The sequence below is a fragment of the Sphaerodactylus townsendi genome, linkage group LG02 (genome assembly GCF_021028975.2).
Source record: "Sphaerodactylus townsendi isolate TG3544 linkage group LG02, MPM_Stown_v2.3, whole genome shotgun sequence".
In the NCBI taxonomy this organism is placed as follows: Eukaryota; Metazoa; Chordata; class Lepidosauria; order Squamata; family Sphaerodactylidae; genus Sphaerodactylus; species Sphaerodactylus townsendi.
Genome location: NC_059426.1, coordinates 84,846,108 through 84,864,547, shown reverse-complemented (window position 1 = coordinate 84,864,547; position 18,440 = coordinate 84,846,108). Strand labels below are relative to the sequence as shown.

The following is an 18,440-nucleotide window of genomic DNA, read 5'->3' as shown; positions in this document are numbered from 1 at the left end:
TATCCTAATTATCTTACTGTTTCTAATCCACAAAAGGTATCACAGGAACTATACGTTTATTTGGACATTGGGCTTTTTATTGCATGTTGAATAAAGTTTCATTTAAGAGGAAGAGCTGTATTGACTATCTTGCAAATGAGATCACACCTTGGGGCTAAAAACAGGGAAAATACTTTAATTCCCCATGAAAAAGGTTCATTAAACCTCATCTTGAAATCAAAGTTTGAAGCAGCTCTCCCCCCCCCCCCTCCCCAATCCAGGGGAGAGCTTTAAGCCAGGTTTTTTGTGTTGCAAAGGCCTGCTTGCATTTGCAAAGTTTCTTATATGTCTGGGAATTCAGGTTCTGGGCTTAGTGAAAATGCCATTTTGCTTCTTTGGAGGAATCACAAAATGTAGAATTTTTCGCACAGATTAGCTGAGCAGGATAAGTCAAGCAGTCATGTTGGAATAAAGTGGCAGTGGGGGTCCCCAACCTTTGATCCTGTGGGCACATTTTGAATTCTGAAATGGCTTGGTGGATTCAACAAGAAAATGGTTGCCACAGACATGGACCCAGCCACAAAATGATTGCCACAGCTTAACTTCAGTAACACAGTGCAGATCCTTGTGGTTTAGTGGCTTCTGCTACAAAAGCAATATGAAAAAAATATATGCGTGGTCAGTCAGAAGCCTTGTTGGGTAAAAGCCCCATCTTGCCCATCCACTTCCTAAAAACACTGGGCAGTCACCAGAAAAGGTGTCAGTGTTGGGGATCCCTGGAGATCCCTGTGGAGGAGTAGGGAATAAAATCTGTCTGTCTAGATCAGACTTCACTGCTTTTAACCACTACACCACCCTGGCTCTTTAATGACTGATCAAAATAATAGAAACCATCTTGTTTTTTGGAACAAGCACACAGTGCCATTTGGTTGGTGAATAAAGTCATTTAATCCACTTGAGACATTTAAAAAGTAATATGCCAGACTGTGTTGTACAGAACTCTGACAACACAACTCAGCCAGGCAAAAGGAAAAGGGCATTCACTTCCCTGGCAGCTAAAAAGGCTGAAACATGTAGAAAGCACATCAGAGCCTGAAAAAAAAAGCAGAGAATGGCTTAAGTGTTTCTGGTACTGATACCAGCTTGGAGGATATGCACAAAGTCAGAGCAAACCTAGCAAAATATTACCTTGCCTGGTCATTCAATAGAAAGGAAATTGCCCCATTCTAGATAGGTTGAACAAAAGAGGAAACCAACCATGCAGAGACTGTTAGCAGCAGAAGTGAGTTAAAGACACCTGGGAAAGCCAGGAGCAATGCATCCTACAAAAAGTAGCAGGGATTGAAGGATGAGCTAGTATACAGTGGTGCCCCCAACAATGAATTGTTGAGAAAAACAAAGTCCAATATAATGTCTTTCTCAAGTTTCAAACCTTCCTCTAAATTCACTTACACACCTGCAAAATCAGCAGTAAGTACAGCAGTAATTACTCGCAGAAGCAGGAGCTACACCAGCAGTTATCTCCTTTGTTCAATTAAAGTGAGGCTTATTTAGAATTTTTTTAAAATCCCAATTTTATGTTGAATACAGGATTTCCAACTTTGAAATGGATAAATGCTGAGAATAGAAGGTCAGTTGATACACATATATTAATTTTTTTTCATTTGTAGTTGACCAGCTGCTCTGTATGGTTAGTTAGACCTAACTTGTTAGTCGAGTTTTACACTGCAACCCTACAAATGCAAATATGATTTTAAAAATATTTGTATTGTATCTCTCTTCTCTGACCTAGATAGCCCAGGCTAGCCTGATCTAATCAGATCTGGATAAGCAGGGTCAGCCCTGATTAGTACTTGGATGGGAGACTACCAAAGAATTGAAGGATTTCTTTGAAGATGTGAGTAATGGCAAACCACCTCTGTTTGTCTCTTGCCTTGAAAACCCTATGGGTATTGCCATATGTCAGCTGTGACTTGGCAGTCCTTTCCACAACTTTGTATCTCTACTTTTTTGTAGTATGTGGCTGAGCCCTTCGGGTGAGGGTGGTTTAAAAATCTAAAATCTAAATAAAAAATAAAAAAATCATAAACTTTTATCAAGACAAATAAACACATTGTACAGCGAAAGGGTCAGCTCCCTTGGCATACTAGAAAGGTTTCCTGAGCCACTGGCTACTGGATGAGACTTTCCATTCAGCTTTGAATCAGATGTTATTTGCTTCTACTTTTGTCTACAAGGACATATTAATCCAGTTCTCTTCTTTCAGATATATTAACAATTATGTATGCTATCCAGTAAAAGCACAGATATTTATATCCTTCATTTAGTTGATTGTATATAATTCTCATCAACATTTGTAAGATGTGCCTGAGGTGTATACATCTATCTGACTTGTAAAGGGTGACTTGGGATATCCAGAGTAAATATGTTATTAGCACATCCACAGGCACCTGAAATGTATAATTTAGATTCAGAGTGAGTAGTGTTAGTATGTTGGCTGTTTAATAATTTTCTATAAACAAGCTCTAATCTTTAATCATATAGATAACATTTCCCACATACACTTTTTTGTTTTAAGTATAAGGGAAGAATATTGTAACATATACTACTTCAGAGAGTCACAATTGGCTCTTTTTATAGAAGGCAGAAGTTACAGAACTCTTTCTGCAAATGTACATAGTCTTTGTCTCCAAATCTCTTTTTGAAACTCAATATTTCAGTTTGATGTTTGGTTTACCCTTGTAAACCCATTCTCCTTAATTCATGACTACAACAAAGTTCTTAAAGCATACATCACTGAATTTTCTAACATGCATCCCTTCTGTCTCCTTTCTCTACCTCTTTTTTCCTTATTGTTTAAGATTGTAAACTTCAGGACAGTAACCTGTCCATTTTAACAAATTAATCTCTATGCATCTGCCGGAGAAGCCCTGTGTACATTATAATTTTATACTTTTTAGAGTATGATGTAGTTGGTAATGTTAGGATTTGTAGTGAATAAGCCTAAATTGCTCTTCTTTGAAGCTTACTAGGTAACCTTTAGCCAGTCACTATTAGTTACTGCCTCATAGCTTAATTGTAGGGAAACAAACATTGCCTTTGGTTCCCTGTATGAATGATGGAGCAAAAATATACTCTTAGCATTTTAAGTGTTCTCTTTGTTTTTGAATAGCGGTTTTAAGCAAAGTTGAAGAGTTTGGATTTATACCCTGCTTTTGTCTCAGAGTAGCTTACAAACTCCTTGTCTTCCTCTCCCCACAACAGACACCTTGTGAGGTAGGTGGGGCTGAGTGAGTTCTGAAGAATAGTGACTAGCCCAAGATCACCCAGCAGGCTTCATGTCTAGGACCAGGAAAACAAATCCAGTTCACCAGATAAGAGTCTGCCGATCATGTGGGGGAGTGGGGAATCAAACCCAGTTCTCCAGATTAGAATCAACTGCTCTTAACCACTACACCACGCTGTTTCTGTAGCAATCGTGAGGTAACTGAAAGTAAAACCACATTTTTACTGTTTCATGTTGAAACAATATGAAACAGTTTACGCAAGTTTCTGCATTCAGACTTTCAGTACTTGGTATGTTAGATTTAGCCCTATAAAGACTATTCTGTCAAAAATATATTTATGATGCTTCTGGGCTCAAGAGGAAAAGAAGAAATTAATTTAAATCTCTAAATGTTAGATTTAGGCTAAATATTAGGAAGAAATTGCTACATATAAGATCGTGGAATCTTTCTTTTTTGGATTAAAAGAAGTTTTCAAAGACCTATGATCTATATACGGAAGACATTCTTTCATAGGGCAGGAAGTTGGATTAGAAGGATTAGAAGTCCTACCTCTGAGATCTTCAGTGATTTCACAGCGTCCAGGAGAACATATAGGGGAAAGGTAGACTGCAGAAGTGGGTAAAATATGTTATTTTGCAAATTATAGCATTAGCATATTTTTACATTATGGTTTTTAAAGATAGGACTGTTCTGCTCCTACTTTTTAATGTTAAAATTTTGCTTTATCTGAGGAGTTCATATTAACTTAACTAGTTTCAGTATGTGATAAGCTCAAAACCAGCCATTTTTTAAAAGTGTGTTACAATGCATAACACTAAGATTTGGTTCAAGTAATTCTAATTTGCCATTAGGTGAATGAATCTAGGCTCCTTCTTCATGTACATCAACAACAATAATTTGCTGTTTGGTGTGAACATATCTATAGTTTCAAGATGTCTTTGCAAACCAGAACTGTTGTTCCCTCCTATTTTGGAGTTAAGTTTTCAAGGAGAACACAAACCAGACTTTGATGTGGACATAGATTTGATTGCTTCATATATAGAGAGGAGAGAACATATGAGTCTGAGGATCTTCTGTATTCATCTCATAGTGAGCTGGTTTCATCTGTGTTTCTGAGCCCAATTTAAAAAACTGGTTTTGATTTTTAAGCCCTGGGTCAAGAATATTTGAAGAACTGTCTCCTTTAGGTTAAGTGTTTCCTAAGACCAAAAAATAAAAATCCTTCCAGATACATGCTGCCTCCTGCTGCTGTTTCACATGTATGCATTTCTTAGCTTAGAAAGTTCCAGCTCATTTGCTTGAGACTCCTCGGGGGATAGGTTGCTACAGCAGGATCAGATAAGGTGAGACTGAGAAGACTTCCCAAGTATGCAGAAAAAATCAGTTTGTAAATTTAAAAAGAAAAAGACACACCCTCCCCATAGCCTAGTAATATGCTTGTTTTCCTCCGTGGACCATGGATTGCTGAGGGCAAGTTAGTGTCAGCAGAGGAAAAATAAAATGACAAAACAGAACAAAGAGGGGAGGTTTACCTGATTATCTGAAACAGTTCATAGATCTTGAGGGTGGGGAAGAATAGAATTTGGGGCACATGTTTCATGAGGCTCACAACTATCAATCTCTAAAAAGAATATTTAAGACATTAATTAGGATGTGAGGAAAATACTTTTCTCCTCTTACTCCTCCCTCTATTCTTTTGGCTGCAAAGGGAATAGAGGTCTTAACAATATTAATGATGTATCCTCATGTGTGTATATGAAGTTAGGGTTGATTAGAGATGCTTGCTATCAGGTATACAAGTCCTGTTCCCAATTTCATTCCCAAACCCATTGATACAGCATGGAAAAGTGATTGTAAAAATACCATTGCTTTTCATACTTTACCATTCCTGTTGACACTTAGATAATAGCTTCCTGCTTGTTTAGCCCCAAACTTAGTAGTCAGCACTGTAAGGCATTTGTGCTATACTGTGCAGGTTTATGAGGAGGTGAACTTGGTGTTCCTTTAGTGTGGTCTTTCTTTCATAGACCTATCATTTGCCCTGCAGTTCATCCTTTGAATAAAGCTAATGCTGGCCCACCTTTTAAGCAACTTTCTAGGGTCCTTCATATTATGGTAAGCAAAAACTAGACTGGCGGGTATGTTGAAGTGTATTTTAAAGAAGAATGTACTCAACTGCTAAAAAAAAAAACATATATTCTTACATTCAGGGGATGTTCCATTCTCTTTGAAACAAGTGTTTGAATCCGCTAAGGTGACCATAATGATTAAGCTTTGGTCTTCAGTTGCTAAGGCTCATCCTTCATTTGGTAATTCTTGCTACTCCCTCTTTTTGACTACTTTTCGTGTTGTGGTTTTTTTTCATAGGGATGCACCTCAAAAAAACAATGTATTTTATTGTAGGTTTAGATTGTACGCCGCCCTGAGCCCTTTCGGGAATGGATGGCCTATCTATAAGTAAATTAATAGACAGACTTTCATATTGCTTGGAAAAATTATTCTTGTGTCTGCATGCTGACTCAACTGTGTTTCTAGAATTCCATGTCCTTTATGACTTTAATTATATGAAATGTGAATGCCATAAATATAAACAATAGTATTGGAAATGATGCTGTTTTATTTCAGATAAGATGGAGAACTTTATTACGACAATGTGTTTTGTTGCTGACCTATCTTATAATCACACTGGAAGCAGTGCCTATAGATGTAGACAAGACAAAAGTGCAAAAGGAAGAACAAATAGAAAGTGCAAAAATAGATAATCCAGTAAGTAAATTAATTATTTTTCTCCTTAATGTCAGTAACTTTTTCATCTGCATCATAAAAAGTATATTGGCTACTGGTAATGTTTCCAGTCGGAAAGAAACATGGGAATACCGGCCAGTACCACCAGCAATTTGTAGGGTCTGTGCTCATGTCCTTTTGTTTTTTGATCTACTAATTTTAGTTGGGTATAGAGAAATGAGAAAGTGGAATCAAGGAAATGAAGTAATCTTTTGTTCTGGGCAACAGAATTATTTGTATATAAGCATCTAGGTTTGCTGGATTTAGAGAAAAAGAAGATTGAGGAAGTCTGTATGTTAGTCCTGCTTAAATATTTACCAGAAAATCAGAGAAGAGAATGTTGTATTTCCTGACCCATATTCAGTAGATAATGAGTTTTAATTATTATTTACTAGTAGGCAATTTAACACAGGTATTTAGGTGTGGATGGTTTGGCCTGGATTTGACATTTCTGGATATGACATGCCAAGCTGTTGGTCATGCTACTGAGCCCCTGACATCTAGATACCTAGAGTTACTTAGTGTGTCTGGAGGGGAAGATATTGATAACTTTCAACACATCTCAGCCTCAAAATCATTGCAAAGAATTGGCTTTGGGCAACATTCTATACTTGGTGAATGGAGATCAGTCTTCAGCAAGTGATACCTTGTCATTTGTTGAGTACTGATCAAGAACACTTCAGCCATGATTTTGAATTTCAGACAGATTTTCTTTGGTGAATGGGATGTTGGAGTGTCAGTTTGAACCCAGCTATCTTTTAGCAAGAACTCTCATTTGCCTGACCCAAAATTCACAAACAGGATAATAATTTGTCACTGATTCATTTCTAAAAGGACAAGAATCAGGGAACAAATGAATCTCTGATTTCTGCCTTCTAATCCTATATGTGTCCAGGGGCTCTTTATTATTACTCCATATGTTCCAGAGCTGAAGAACTTTGAAATGAAACTGGACTGAATTGTGGCTCAAATTAAGCATGACAACAGTAGAAGAATCTTAGATGTAAAATCAGTTTGGTCATGGAGGATGCTATTCAGAAAGCTTTCAAAATTTGCTATTTCAATGATTTCTATAAAGTAAAGTACTACCATTTCATTTGATTAACTCTGGCTCATTCCGCACATGCAGAATAATGCACTTTGAAACTGCTTTCAGTGCTCTTTGAATCTGTGCAGAATGGCAAAATCCACTTGCAAACAGTTGTGAAAGTGGTTTGAAAACGCATTATTTTGCGTGTGCGGAAGGGGTCTCTGAAATATCTCTTAGAGAAAAGAAACACTTCTTAAAGAAACACGGCTTAGAGCAGATGGTTGTGGAACCAACCAGGGGAGAGGTGATCCTAGATTTAATTCTATGTGGGACCCAGGACCTGGTGCAGGAAGTCAGTGTTGTTGAGCCGATAGGGAACAGCGACCACAATGCTGTCAGATTCAGTATCTCAGCATGCCGAACAAAGTGGCAACTACTAATAGAAGTTACATCTAAGCCAGGGAAAGGGAAATTTCTCAGAGATGAGGGGGATAGTGCGCAGGAAGCTAAAAGGGAAAATCAAGAGAGTCAAAACTGTCCAGGATGCTTGGAGGTTATTTAAAAACACAGTAATAAAAAAGCTCAGCTGGAATGCTGTTCCCACAGGTTAGAAAAAAGGCAGCACTCAGTCCAAAAAGAAAATACCGCCACCATGGTTAACAAGAGAGGTTGAGGAAATTATCAGAAAAAAAGAAAATGTCTTTTAGAAAATGGAAGTCCAGTTTGGCTGATATGGAAGAGATATGAGAGGGAACACAAATGGTGGCAAAAGAGAAGCAAGTTAGCATGTAAGGGAGGCAAAAAAAGGATTACTTTGAGGAACGCATGGCTGTGAACATCAAGAAGCCAGCAACAAACAGTTCTTCAAAAGTACATCAAAAGCATGAAGCCAGCAAGGGAAGCGGTAAAAGGTCCAAGTAGATGACAAAGGAACAAAGGGTCGTGCTAAAAGATGACAGGGAGATTGCAGAGAAGCTGAATGAATTCTTTGCATCTGTCTTCACTCCAAGAGGAGGTGAGGAACATTCCTGCACCTGAACCAAGCTTCTTAGGAGGCTAATCCGAGAAGAACTAGCGAAGATAGTGATAGACTTAAAGGAAGAAGTTCTGCAGCAGCCGTTGAATTAAACTAAAATGTTAACAAATCCCTGGCCCAGAGATTGCATTCAACCAAGAGTTCTTAAAGAGCTCAAGCATGAAATTGCTGGATCTTCTTACTTTAATAATGCAACTTATCCCTGAAATCCCAGGCTCCATCCCTCGAAGACTGGAAGATGGCCAATGTCACACCAATCTTTAAGAAAAGGATCTAGGGGGGGGACCCGAGAAATTACAGGCCAGTCTGAGTTTCGACATCTGTTCCTGGTAAATTAGCAGAATCTATCGATTAAAGATATACGAAATTATAAAACCACTTCCAGAAAAGCAAGACCTGCTGGACGAAGGGGAAGCCAGCATGGCTTTTGCAGAGGCAAATCCTGTCTTCTACAAACTTCTACTAGAGTTCTTTGAGGGTGTAAACAGGCATGTGGACAGAGGGGTGAACCGGTGGACATTGTCTACTTGGATTTCCAAAAGGCTTTTGATAGAAGTTGCCTCCACCGAGAGACTGTTGAGAAAACTCCAGCAATGAAGGAATAAGAGGGGAAGTCACTCCTATGGATTAAAAACTTGGTTGAGAAACAGGAAACAAAGAGTGGGTGTAAAGCTGGGAAGTTCTACAATGGAGAGATGTCGGGAGTGGTGTCCCCAGGATCCCGTTTTGGGACCTCTCAGTGCTCTTTAACCTATTCGCAAATAAATGACCTGGAAGTAGAGAGTGGGTTAAAGCGTGGTGGCCAAGTTTGCAGATGATACTGGAAATTATGTATACGAGGTGGTGAGAACCACAAAGCGATTGCGTAAGAGCTCCAAGCGGACCTTGATAAATTAGGTGAGTGGGCTGACCAGAAATGGCAAATGCAGTTCAATGTAGCAAAATACTAAAGTGATGCACATAGGGGCAAAAAATCCAAACTTCACAAACATCGGCTTACTGAGGGATCAGTGCTAACAGTCACAGACCAGGAAAGGGATTTGGGCGTCTTAGTTGAAATAGTTCCATGGGAATGTTTTCAACTCAATGCATGGCAGCAACTGTGAAAAAAGGCAAACTCTATGCTGGGGATCATTAGAAAAGGAATTGATAATAAAACTGCAAAGATTGTCATGCCCTTATATAAAGCAGTGGTGCTGACCGCGACTTGGAGGTACTTCCTTGTGTCCAGTTCCTTGGCTCAGCCGGCAGACTCTCAAAAAAAAAAGGATATTGAGGAGATAGAAAAAAGAGGTGCAGAGAAGGGCAACAAAGGAGTGATTGAGGGACTGGAGCACCTTCCCTATGAGGAAGAGGGCTGAAACACGCGTTTGGGACTCCTTTTAGTTTGGAGAGGAGGCGGCTGAGGGGATATGATTGAAGTCTACAAAATTATGCATGGGGTAGAAAATGTTTGACAGAGACATTTTTCTCTCTTTCTCACAATACTAGAACCAGGGGCATTCATTGAAAAATGCTGGAGGGGAAGAATTAGGACTAATAAAAGGAAACACTTCTTCACGCAACGTGTGATTGGTGTTTGGAATATGCTGCCACAGGAGGTGGTGATGGCCACTAACCTGGATAGCTTTAAAAAAGGGGCTTGGACAGATTTATGGGATGAGAAGTCGATTTATGCGCTACACCAATCTTGATCCTCTTTGATCTGAGATTGCAAATGCCTTAACAGACCAGGTGATCGGGAGCAACAGCCGCAGAAGGCCATTGCGTTCACATCCTACATGTGAGCTCCCAAAGGCACCTGGTGGGCCACTGCGAGTAGCAGAGAGCTGGACTAGATGGACTTTGGTCTGATCCAGCTGGCTTGTTCTTATGTTCTTATGTTCTTACCTTCTCTCTGTTCATCGTTTCTATACTCAGCTGGTATTTATTTTGTTAAAGGATACTGGCCTTTACTATGATGCATACCTCAGGCAAGTGATAGATGTTTTGGAAACAGACAAACATTTCAGAGAGAAGCTTCAGACAGCTGATATTGAGGAAATAAAGGTATGTGCAAAAGTCAACAAATCTGAATTGATGCAAGGGTAAGTACAGTGCAGTCTAAAATAAAAAGTATGTTTAGGCTGTCATTGATGTCAGTGGAAGAACAAAGCACATGCTTACATTACTGCCATTGAAGCCTGTCATTGTTTAAAGTGCTTACTCTTATGTCTTTAAAAAAACTCTACAGCTTTTATTTGGTGGATGGGGGGAATCATACCAAAACCCTGCAGGCTAAACTGAAGGCTACAGAGGTTCTTTTTATGCAGTGTTTATCCAGAAGTACACATGTTCTGCTAAACGGAATGTTTAAAATTAACTTACTCTACATTAAGCAGGCATTGTCAGCCAGAAGTTGTTGTTGTTCTATATGTGGGTTCAGGTATTTGGCAACTGCTGTACTCAAGAAGCTGAGTAAGCAGGAACTACTCAAGCACCACAGGGAGAACTGTGGGAAGGTGTTTCAAAGTACAACATAACAAAGCAAAAACAACAGATGTCTCTGATAGGCTTGTGGTAAATTTAAGCAAAAAGCACAGAGACAAGAATACTATAAATATCCTGTTATCCATATTTACGTACTGCAAAAACTGTTTTTATTTAAACAACTTTTAGTCATATCTTCACTCCTACAACTCTTTCAGACTCTCAGATGATACTCAAAACATTTCACCCACACAAATCAAAACTCTCTTTAGAGTACCAGTAAATGCTCTGTTTCAGTTGATTCTTTCTCAAGGATGAATTCGTGGGTGGGTCAAACCAACTTCAGCATTACAAGAACTGAAAATAAATTCGACAGAAAGAACTGATTCTATTACTGAAGCTGCTATTATATTTGATTTAAGTTAAAGTGATGTACTTCAGTTTTTTTCTAGAAAAATAACCCCAAGAGTCTTTCTGATTATTTATGGGTTTTTTTCACAGAATGGTAAATTAAGCAAAGAGCTAGACTTAGTAAGCCATCATGTGAGAACAAAGCTAGATGAACTGAAAAGACAAGAAGTTGCAAGATTAAGGATGCTAATTAAAGCCAAAATCGATTCATTTCAAGGTAAGAATCCAGAGTAAAAATTGGACAGAGCATGAACTATTGCATAAGTATACTTATTGTTTTCCTTTTGTTTATATCAACAGCAGAGAGTTAGAAACAGGTAAGTGTTTGTGACTGTATTTTTCTTTATCAGATTACACTGCTTACTCATTGGGGAGAACACAACAGACTAGCTGTAAGAAAATAGACAAAATGAGTAATCAGAGTAATGAGTAAACCCCTTCTATATTTCTCAATCTTCTCTGTCTCTTTCTTTATTTGGTATTCTGCCACCAGGAATGAAATTCCAAAACCCCTTTTATTTCCCTTTTTATTCTATTATTTTCTTGGTAGTATGTACGAGAGGTAAGGCAAACAAATGGCATTTGTGGTACTAAGGAAAATCAGGTGGGAGTTCCAATATTTCATTGAACCAAAATAAGATTTTATTTATAACTGGTAGGTAACTTCAAGGTTCCAAACAAATCATTTTCAAAAATTAAAATAAAATCTAACTGAGGCACCAACTGCTTTAAATAACTTCAAGTGAGTATAATGTCACTCTGACCCTTTTCACTCTTACAATGAAATGATGTCACCCTATGTCAAATTCATACAACTTCTGTCCTTTTCTGACAGAGTCCATTTTTTTCCTTAGAGATTTGACCCTCTAACTCTGACAGTTTCTATATTCTTCACAGATTAATACATCTCAAAACTAACTTCAATTTCTCCCTTTCTCCTTGTAAATCCCACTGCCAAAATTCCTCTCACAGATCTGACACAGATCCCTCACTCTTACATAGAGCTCTCTCTGACACAGATCTCTCTGTGTTCATCACAGACTCTTCACAGTTACACTCTCTCTCCCCCAGATCTCTGACAATCTGTCCCCACCCCCTTTTATAACCTCTCTTCTTTTTTCAGGCACAAAAACCTCACAAAAACCAGTCACAGCTCACCTGCCTTTTTATGCCCTTCTTCTCTATTCAGCGCTCAGTTTAAAGACACACAAACCTACAATCATTTCAATCCAACATTAAAATTATTCCAAGGGATTTCATCTCTATGCTTGGTTTAAAGCAAAAAAGAAACTAGCTAGATTGATTTCCACAGATTTTGTGCCGGGATTCTCAAGATTTTCTCTCACAAATTTAGTTTTCTCACTAAGGACCAGCAAGATGCTTCTGGATAACCATTTATCATAACCACTAGATAATTCTTAAAATGTAAAATAGGTGTCTTATTCAATTACCAAAAGCTGTACAAATAATATTTTTTCAAAGACAAAATATAGCTGTAGGTTTTAATTTCTGTTGAAACATTAACTAAAATATTCCCTTGTAAGTATATCTACCACATGTAACAGTTGTGTGATATCCTTTAGGATAAAACTGCATTCAGTTGTTCATTTGAAGTATTATACTGGTCATTCCTACCACTTGCAATCAGTATACCTGTTTCAGCTGCTGAAGTATTAAAATAGTTCTGTGGGTTGATTAAAAATATCCCTATACATAATTGCATAAGGGATGGAATGTCTGACAATGAACCCCCAACCAATAGGCATGCAGAACTTACAAAGTGAGTCCTTCATGCCCATTGTGGGATGACATTCCATCCTATCCCATCCCTGCCTGCTTTTACCCGACCCAGGAGTGCCCCTCTGTCCCAAACAGCAAACCAGTATCCTGGGACAGCAGCAGCTTGCTTCCCACTGTCCTGCCAAACTCACCACCAGCCTCCCTTTTGCACCCTCCCCGGCCCCCCAAAAGCATACCATCTCATGTGGCAGTGGCAGTTTGCCACTCACTGTCCTGCTGAGCCTTCCCCAAGCCTCTGCACTGTACCCTCTCCCTGCCCCCAAAAGCAACCTGGCTGGTACAGCAGTGCATTGCCCCCCTGGCCCCATCCCAAACAAACAGCGAGACGTACCTGACAAGGATAATGAGTGCCAACCCTGTGTAAGTCCAGCTGGGACTGGGCAGAGGTTGGTCAAAGGCCGTTCTCCTGGGGGCGGGGGGGAGAAAGAGGGTCCCCTGCCCATTCTCCCTCCCACTTGTCTATAGCTCATTTTATTTAAATTTAATCTATAATATCTGCCTTTGAAGTTCAGTATAATCATTAAACTTTTTAACATTAATTTTATGTGATTGTTGATATCCTCTCATCTCATTAGATATCTGTACCTCTGTATACTTACCTTTGTAAGTATGGACCTTTTTGGGGTCACACATCACAAATGTTTTCTAAAGTAAGATGGGCAGAGCAGTTTCAGGGGGGATTGGCACTAGGGACAGTGCAGCAGCGGCATAGCTGCGTTGCCTCCTAAGGGAGGTAGCTGTGCCGTTGCCAGCCCTGAAACAATGAAAACATAAATCAACAGAGGGGCAAGGGGAAAATGGCATAAAAACTCCGGCCTGGGGTTGGCAGCTCTGTTGACAGGTCCTAGGATCACCAGCACCAGAGGGGTGGGGACAGGTGCCTCAGGGGCCTGCAAAGAATGGGACAGGTCATACAAGACACCCTCCATCCCTCTCTGCCCCTTGACAGCACCCGATCATGGCAAGCAAAATCTTAAGGTGGCCTGAGTCTGTGGAGATGATGGCAGACAGGTATTTCATCTAGTGATCCGCTCAGGGGGTAGATTCTTGCTACTTCTCCTGATCTCCCGTTCTGAGGCTTCCAATCTAAATACAAGTGTTGGGGTGGGATGGAAAGGACTTGCTGATGCCTGGGAATGTGGCCAGCATCATCATCTGCAAGGAGGAGGGGCAGGGTTGGCCAGAGGAACTCCCAAAGGGGTTCCCCATCCCCCATTGTTTCCAATCCGAGCGAATAGGAGATGGGGGCTACACTTTGAGGGTCCATAACTTTGGACCTCCTTAACCAAACTGCACCAAACTTGGGGGGTGCCATCAGGACAGTCTCCAGATGATACCCTGAAACTTTGGTTCTGATATGTCTAAAATGCACTCCCTGCAGGCACTAATGACCTGGTGCAAAAAAAATGTGGTTGTGGTGGGGGGCATCCAACTCAGGTTTTGCCCAGGGCTCCAGTTTGCCTTGTTACACCCCTGCAACAATGAAAAAATGTGATAGATAAGACTGACAACAGGATAGGGGCAGGAAGTCATTTAGGTATATATAGTCTATCTGGGTAGTATTAACCTTTGTCGTGTAAGTGGAATAGAGAAGCTGAATCACTGGGGTCTTTCTTAGGTTTTTCTCTTTTTTGTTGTAAATGTTTAAAAAAACCAATAAGGGTTTTTTAAAAAGAAATAACTGAGTTCCTTTATGGGTGATCTTGTCTTTGAGCGGATCATGTCCCTGTCAGCAAGGGCATCCAGGGTCATAGTGGCCACTCCCCAGTCCTGTGGCCCAGCAGTCAACCTCCTGAAGCTATAGCAGTGCCATAATGGACATGGCACTCTGAAGGGGGCTGGTCTGTCCAACATACAAATTATTGTGTGGCTGCTGGGATGGGGAGGGACCCCTGGGTTGGTGTCCCACAGTCCTAAAGAACAGGTGAGGTTGCTGGAGTCTTCCTACTAGAGCACCTGATGCCCAGGTGATAGGAATCTGTTCCCCTGCTGAGGGTGGCTGCTGCAGTATGTTGGTTCAGTGGCTTTCCATCCCTTTGAGGTTACAGTGCCTGGCTTACCTGTCTGTACTGGCACAGCTGCCCCCATTGCGTTCTGACTCTGGATGGGAGAGCTCAGCCACAGAATGTGTAGTCTTTGCTCTCCCAAGTTGATTTTTGGGCAAAGTGTGAGCCCTCTTGTACGAAGTAGTCTCTTCATGCTCTGGCAGCCACCATGCATGCTGCCTATCTCGATTTAAGTCCCCACGACAGTGAACCAATGGACAGCATCCTGTGCCGCACACCCACCCTTATTGGCCTTCACTGGTAGTGGTAGCATTTTTTTTAATGACCCAGGGTATAGCCATTGGTTCCTGGAGAGGGGACTTGGCACAGGCCTAGGGGCTTGCCATTGGCCAGGGGCAGCATTATGAGCACTTTGGCACCTTGCCAGTGTGTGGGAGGAACTTTGAAAATGTTTTTTAATTGAGCCACTTGGACTGTACCATAATTTTTGCCTGTGTACATTTGCGCTGGAAGAACCGGGCATTCCAAAGCTGGAAAGTCTGAGGGAACTGACTAACATTGGCCCTTCCCTGCCCCTGGGAATGCTCCCTTTGGTGCCAGAACTGCACCACTACCATGGCAGCACCAGCACACCTGCATTGCACTCCTATGCTGCTCTCTGGCACTGACATTAATGCCCCTTAGGCTGGTGCAAATGGCATTAATGCAAGCACCATGGTTATGCTGCCTCCACACCATTCACCCCCCACCCCACCCAAGGATAAAATGCATTCATTTGCACATCTTTTTCTTGCTTGTACATTATTTTCAGATTCTGGCATAGACCATCAATCCCTTCTCAAGCAGTTTGAGCATTTAAACCACCAGAACCCTCACACTTTTGAAGCTAAAGACTTGGACATGCTAATCAGAACGGTGAGTGTTCAGAGCAGTTATTTTACCAGATACTTGATGATTTTCTAAAGCAAGGACTACGTTTTTCCTTGGTGAGCTCTGATTATCTTTTATTGTTTGACTCTATAATGTAATATTGTGCCACGGAAGACATCCCATTTATTTAAAAGCAATCTGTTCATTTTTCTGGTAATGCCTCTTGGACTTTCATCCTTGTTCTAATATGAGCAGACTTAGGTGTTTAGATCTTTTAAATCTACTTAGGTGTTTAGATCTTTTAAATCTACTTCTGTTTTAACCTATGCTAAATAAGTCTCCTAAACATTTTCTTTTCAGCTGTTAACTATAACTAATTAGATATATTTGTTAAGACTATTCTTTTTAAAGCTATTTAAATTAATGTGCATTCTGCAAAAGAGTGAAGACTGTGTTGTGGTGTGTTGTGGTGTTAAAGGAAGTAGAAGCTATTTACAATGTAATATGCAAATGTTGGGGAGGCAAAATAATATATTATTGTATTCTTTGTTCTTTCTTCCACTGAACTTAGAGGACATCTTCCTGGGTAATTCCTACCATTGACTTGAGAGGCAGGAACCACTTATTTTTTGCTTCCTGTTTCTGGCAGGAGTTACCCAATGTAGCTCAGTTCTGTTCCTGCCTTATGGGAAAGCAGTTGACTGTTGTCTGCACTGAGTTTTTTCTTTGCTAGATTCTTAGCTATTTTTCCTTTCTTCTCCTCTTAGCTCCTTTATCGTTGCTTGCATTCCTTCCTACCCTTGCTCTGCTTTTTTGCTTCCCCAGTGTGTGTGTGCTGTTGTCTGTAAAGGAGGATGAGGGTTCAGTCCAAGGTCAGCTGCTTTCTTCCTGAGGTCTCTCACAGCGGTCGTGAGCGAGCATGGAAGGGGGAGCTGCCAATACAACCTTTATATCGGAGGATGAGACAGAACCCCAGACTTCGACAGTGATTGAGGAAGATTGATATTCCCTTCCCTACATGACATGGTGGGGTTTTTAGTGCTGCACAGTTTAAACACTTCAGGATGCTGTAAACTATTTCCTGTCTAATGTTCTTTTAGTCAGAATTCAAATGCCGTTTATATTTTCTGGTTCCTGGAGCTCCGAAAATCTGTGACTATCCCAAGGTCACACAGCTGGTGTGTGTGGGAGTGCATAGGCTAATCTGAATTCCCCAGATAAGCCTCCACAACTCAAGCTGCAGAGCGGGGAATCAAACCTGGTTCCTCCAGATCAGAGTGCACCTGCTCTTAGCCACTATGCCTTCTGCTCCCAAAAGGCTATGCTGGGGATCATTGGACCTGCATGGACATCTGTGTGGATTGCGGACTTTGATGAGAAGGACAATTGCCACAGCAACACGTGACCGGGCCCTGCTAGTTGATTATAATTCTAGATACCCTCATGAAATCCCTGTATTGTATGTTGTTCGATTGACAGTTTATCATTCTGACGCAGTTGAGGTGAGAGTAAATGTTTGGTTGCTGATGTTGCACAAGTGTACACAAAATAGAGGTTTTGAACTTCAAGCATGCAACTGGAGCCATTGTTTGTTTTGACACTGAGGAGTGGGTGACAAGGCCATTTCACTGTTTTTCAGGCAGCTACTTTGAAAAGGAGAGTTCTGGGCTCACTCTCACAAATAGATGTAATTCTCGACCAGTGGTGCGGCTCAGAAGGGTGGGTTGAATTTAGATGGCCTCTCACTTACTTCTTTAATGTTTCTTCAGCCTTCCAATGTAATCTACAGTTCAGTAGGTTGGGGCAAGGGCTGGTTGTCTATTGTGCAAGGGATCTACAAAATCCTTGTGTCAGTCCAGAGAATTTTAATTTAGGGGCACAGAAAGTCCAGGTAATTAATTTCATTGTTGAATATTTCATTGTTTTGTACCACTGCATTTATACTGCATACTGACATTGACCTCCCCAAAAGTACCACTTATTGTTGGTATTTCAGATTTATTTATTTGCCAGAAACAGGGAATGATATTGTGACACTTAATGCTTTGCCTAATATGGGACCCTATTCAGGTGGAAAGGTGGTGTAAAAATGGTTGAAATTTAAAAAATCCACTGCTGTTTTCTCACTGGTAAATGAGAGTGAAAGCGTGTAGCCTGTACCAGTTGTTCAGTGTTTCAAAGACATTTTCTGGAGAAAAATTGTGGCTGCAAATGTTTGGAGGAAGAAATAGCTTGTGCATCATAATGCAGTAACTGGCTTCTTCCAAACACCACTACTTGCTCAGTACAAGCAGTTTTATATTTGCAGGCCACAAGCGACTTGGAAAATTATGACAAGGCTCATCATGATGAATTTAAGAGGTATGAGATGATGAAGGAACACGAAAGAAGAGAATACTTAAAAACGCTGGATGAAGAAAAGAGACACCAAGAAGAATCCAAATATGAGGAAATGAAGAAAAAGCATGGTGATCACCCCAAAGTTAACCATCCTGTAAGAGCACTGTTTGTATTAATACCATGCATATACCAAACTTCCTGGCAGTAACAACTATTCACTTAGGTTATGTTAAAAAAAAAAAAAAAGGGAAAAATGTGTACGTAGCATTCAAATGCACTTGGGTTTCTATCATTTTTGCTAACTATTTTACTAAGGTTAATTATACTAATACTTCAGGGGGTGTTAAATTTCTGTGTCATTTTATTGGTGGAATTTCAGTTAATGAAAATGTGCTACAAAAGGGTGTCAAGGATCAATTATGCAGGGA

General features: G+C 40.3%; 1 protein-coding gene across 1 annotated transcript in view; it reads left to right on the top strand.

The window, feature by feature from the left end:
* Positions 1 to 18,440, top strand: part of NUCB2 (nucleobindin 2) — a 28,597-nt gene that overhangs the window by 2,330 nt on the left and 7,827 nt on the right. The window contains 5 exon segments of the mRNA XM_048485942.1: positions 5,892 to 6,032; positions 10,058 to 10,165; positions 11,087 to 11,213; positions 15,614 to 15,717; positions 17,981 to 18,166. Of these exon segments, the coding sequence (XP_048341899.1) occupies positions 5,892 to 6,032; positions 10,058 to 10,165; positions 11,087 to 11,213; positions 15,614 to 15,717; positions 17,981 to 18,166 (666 nt within the window).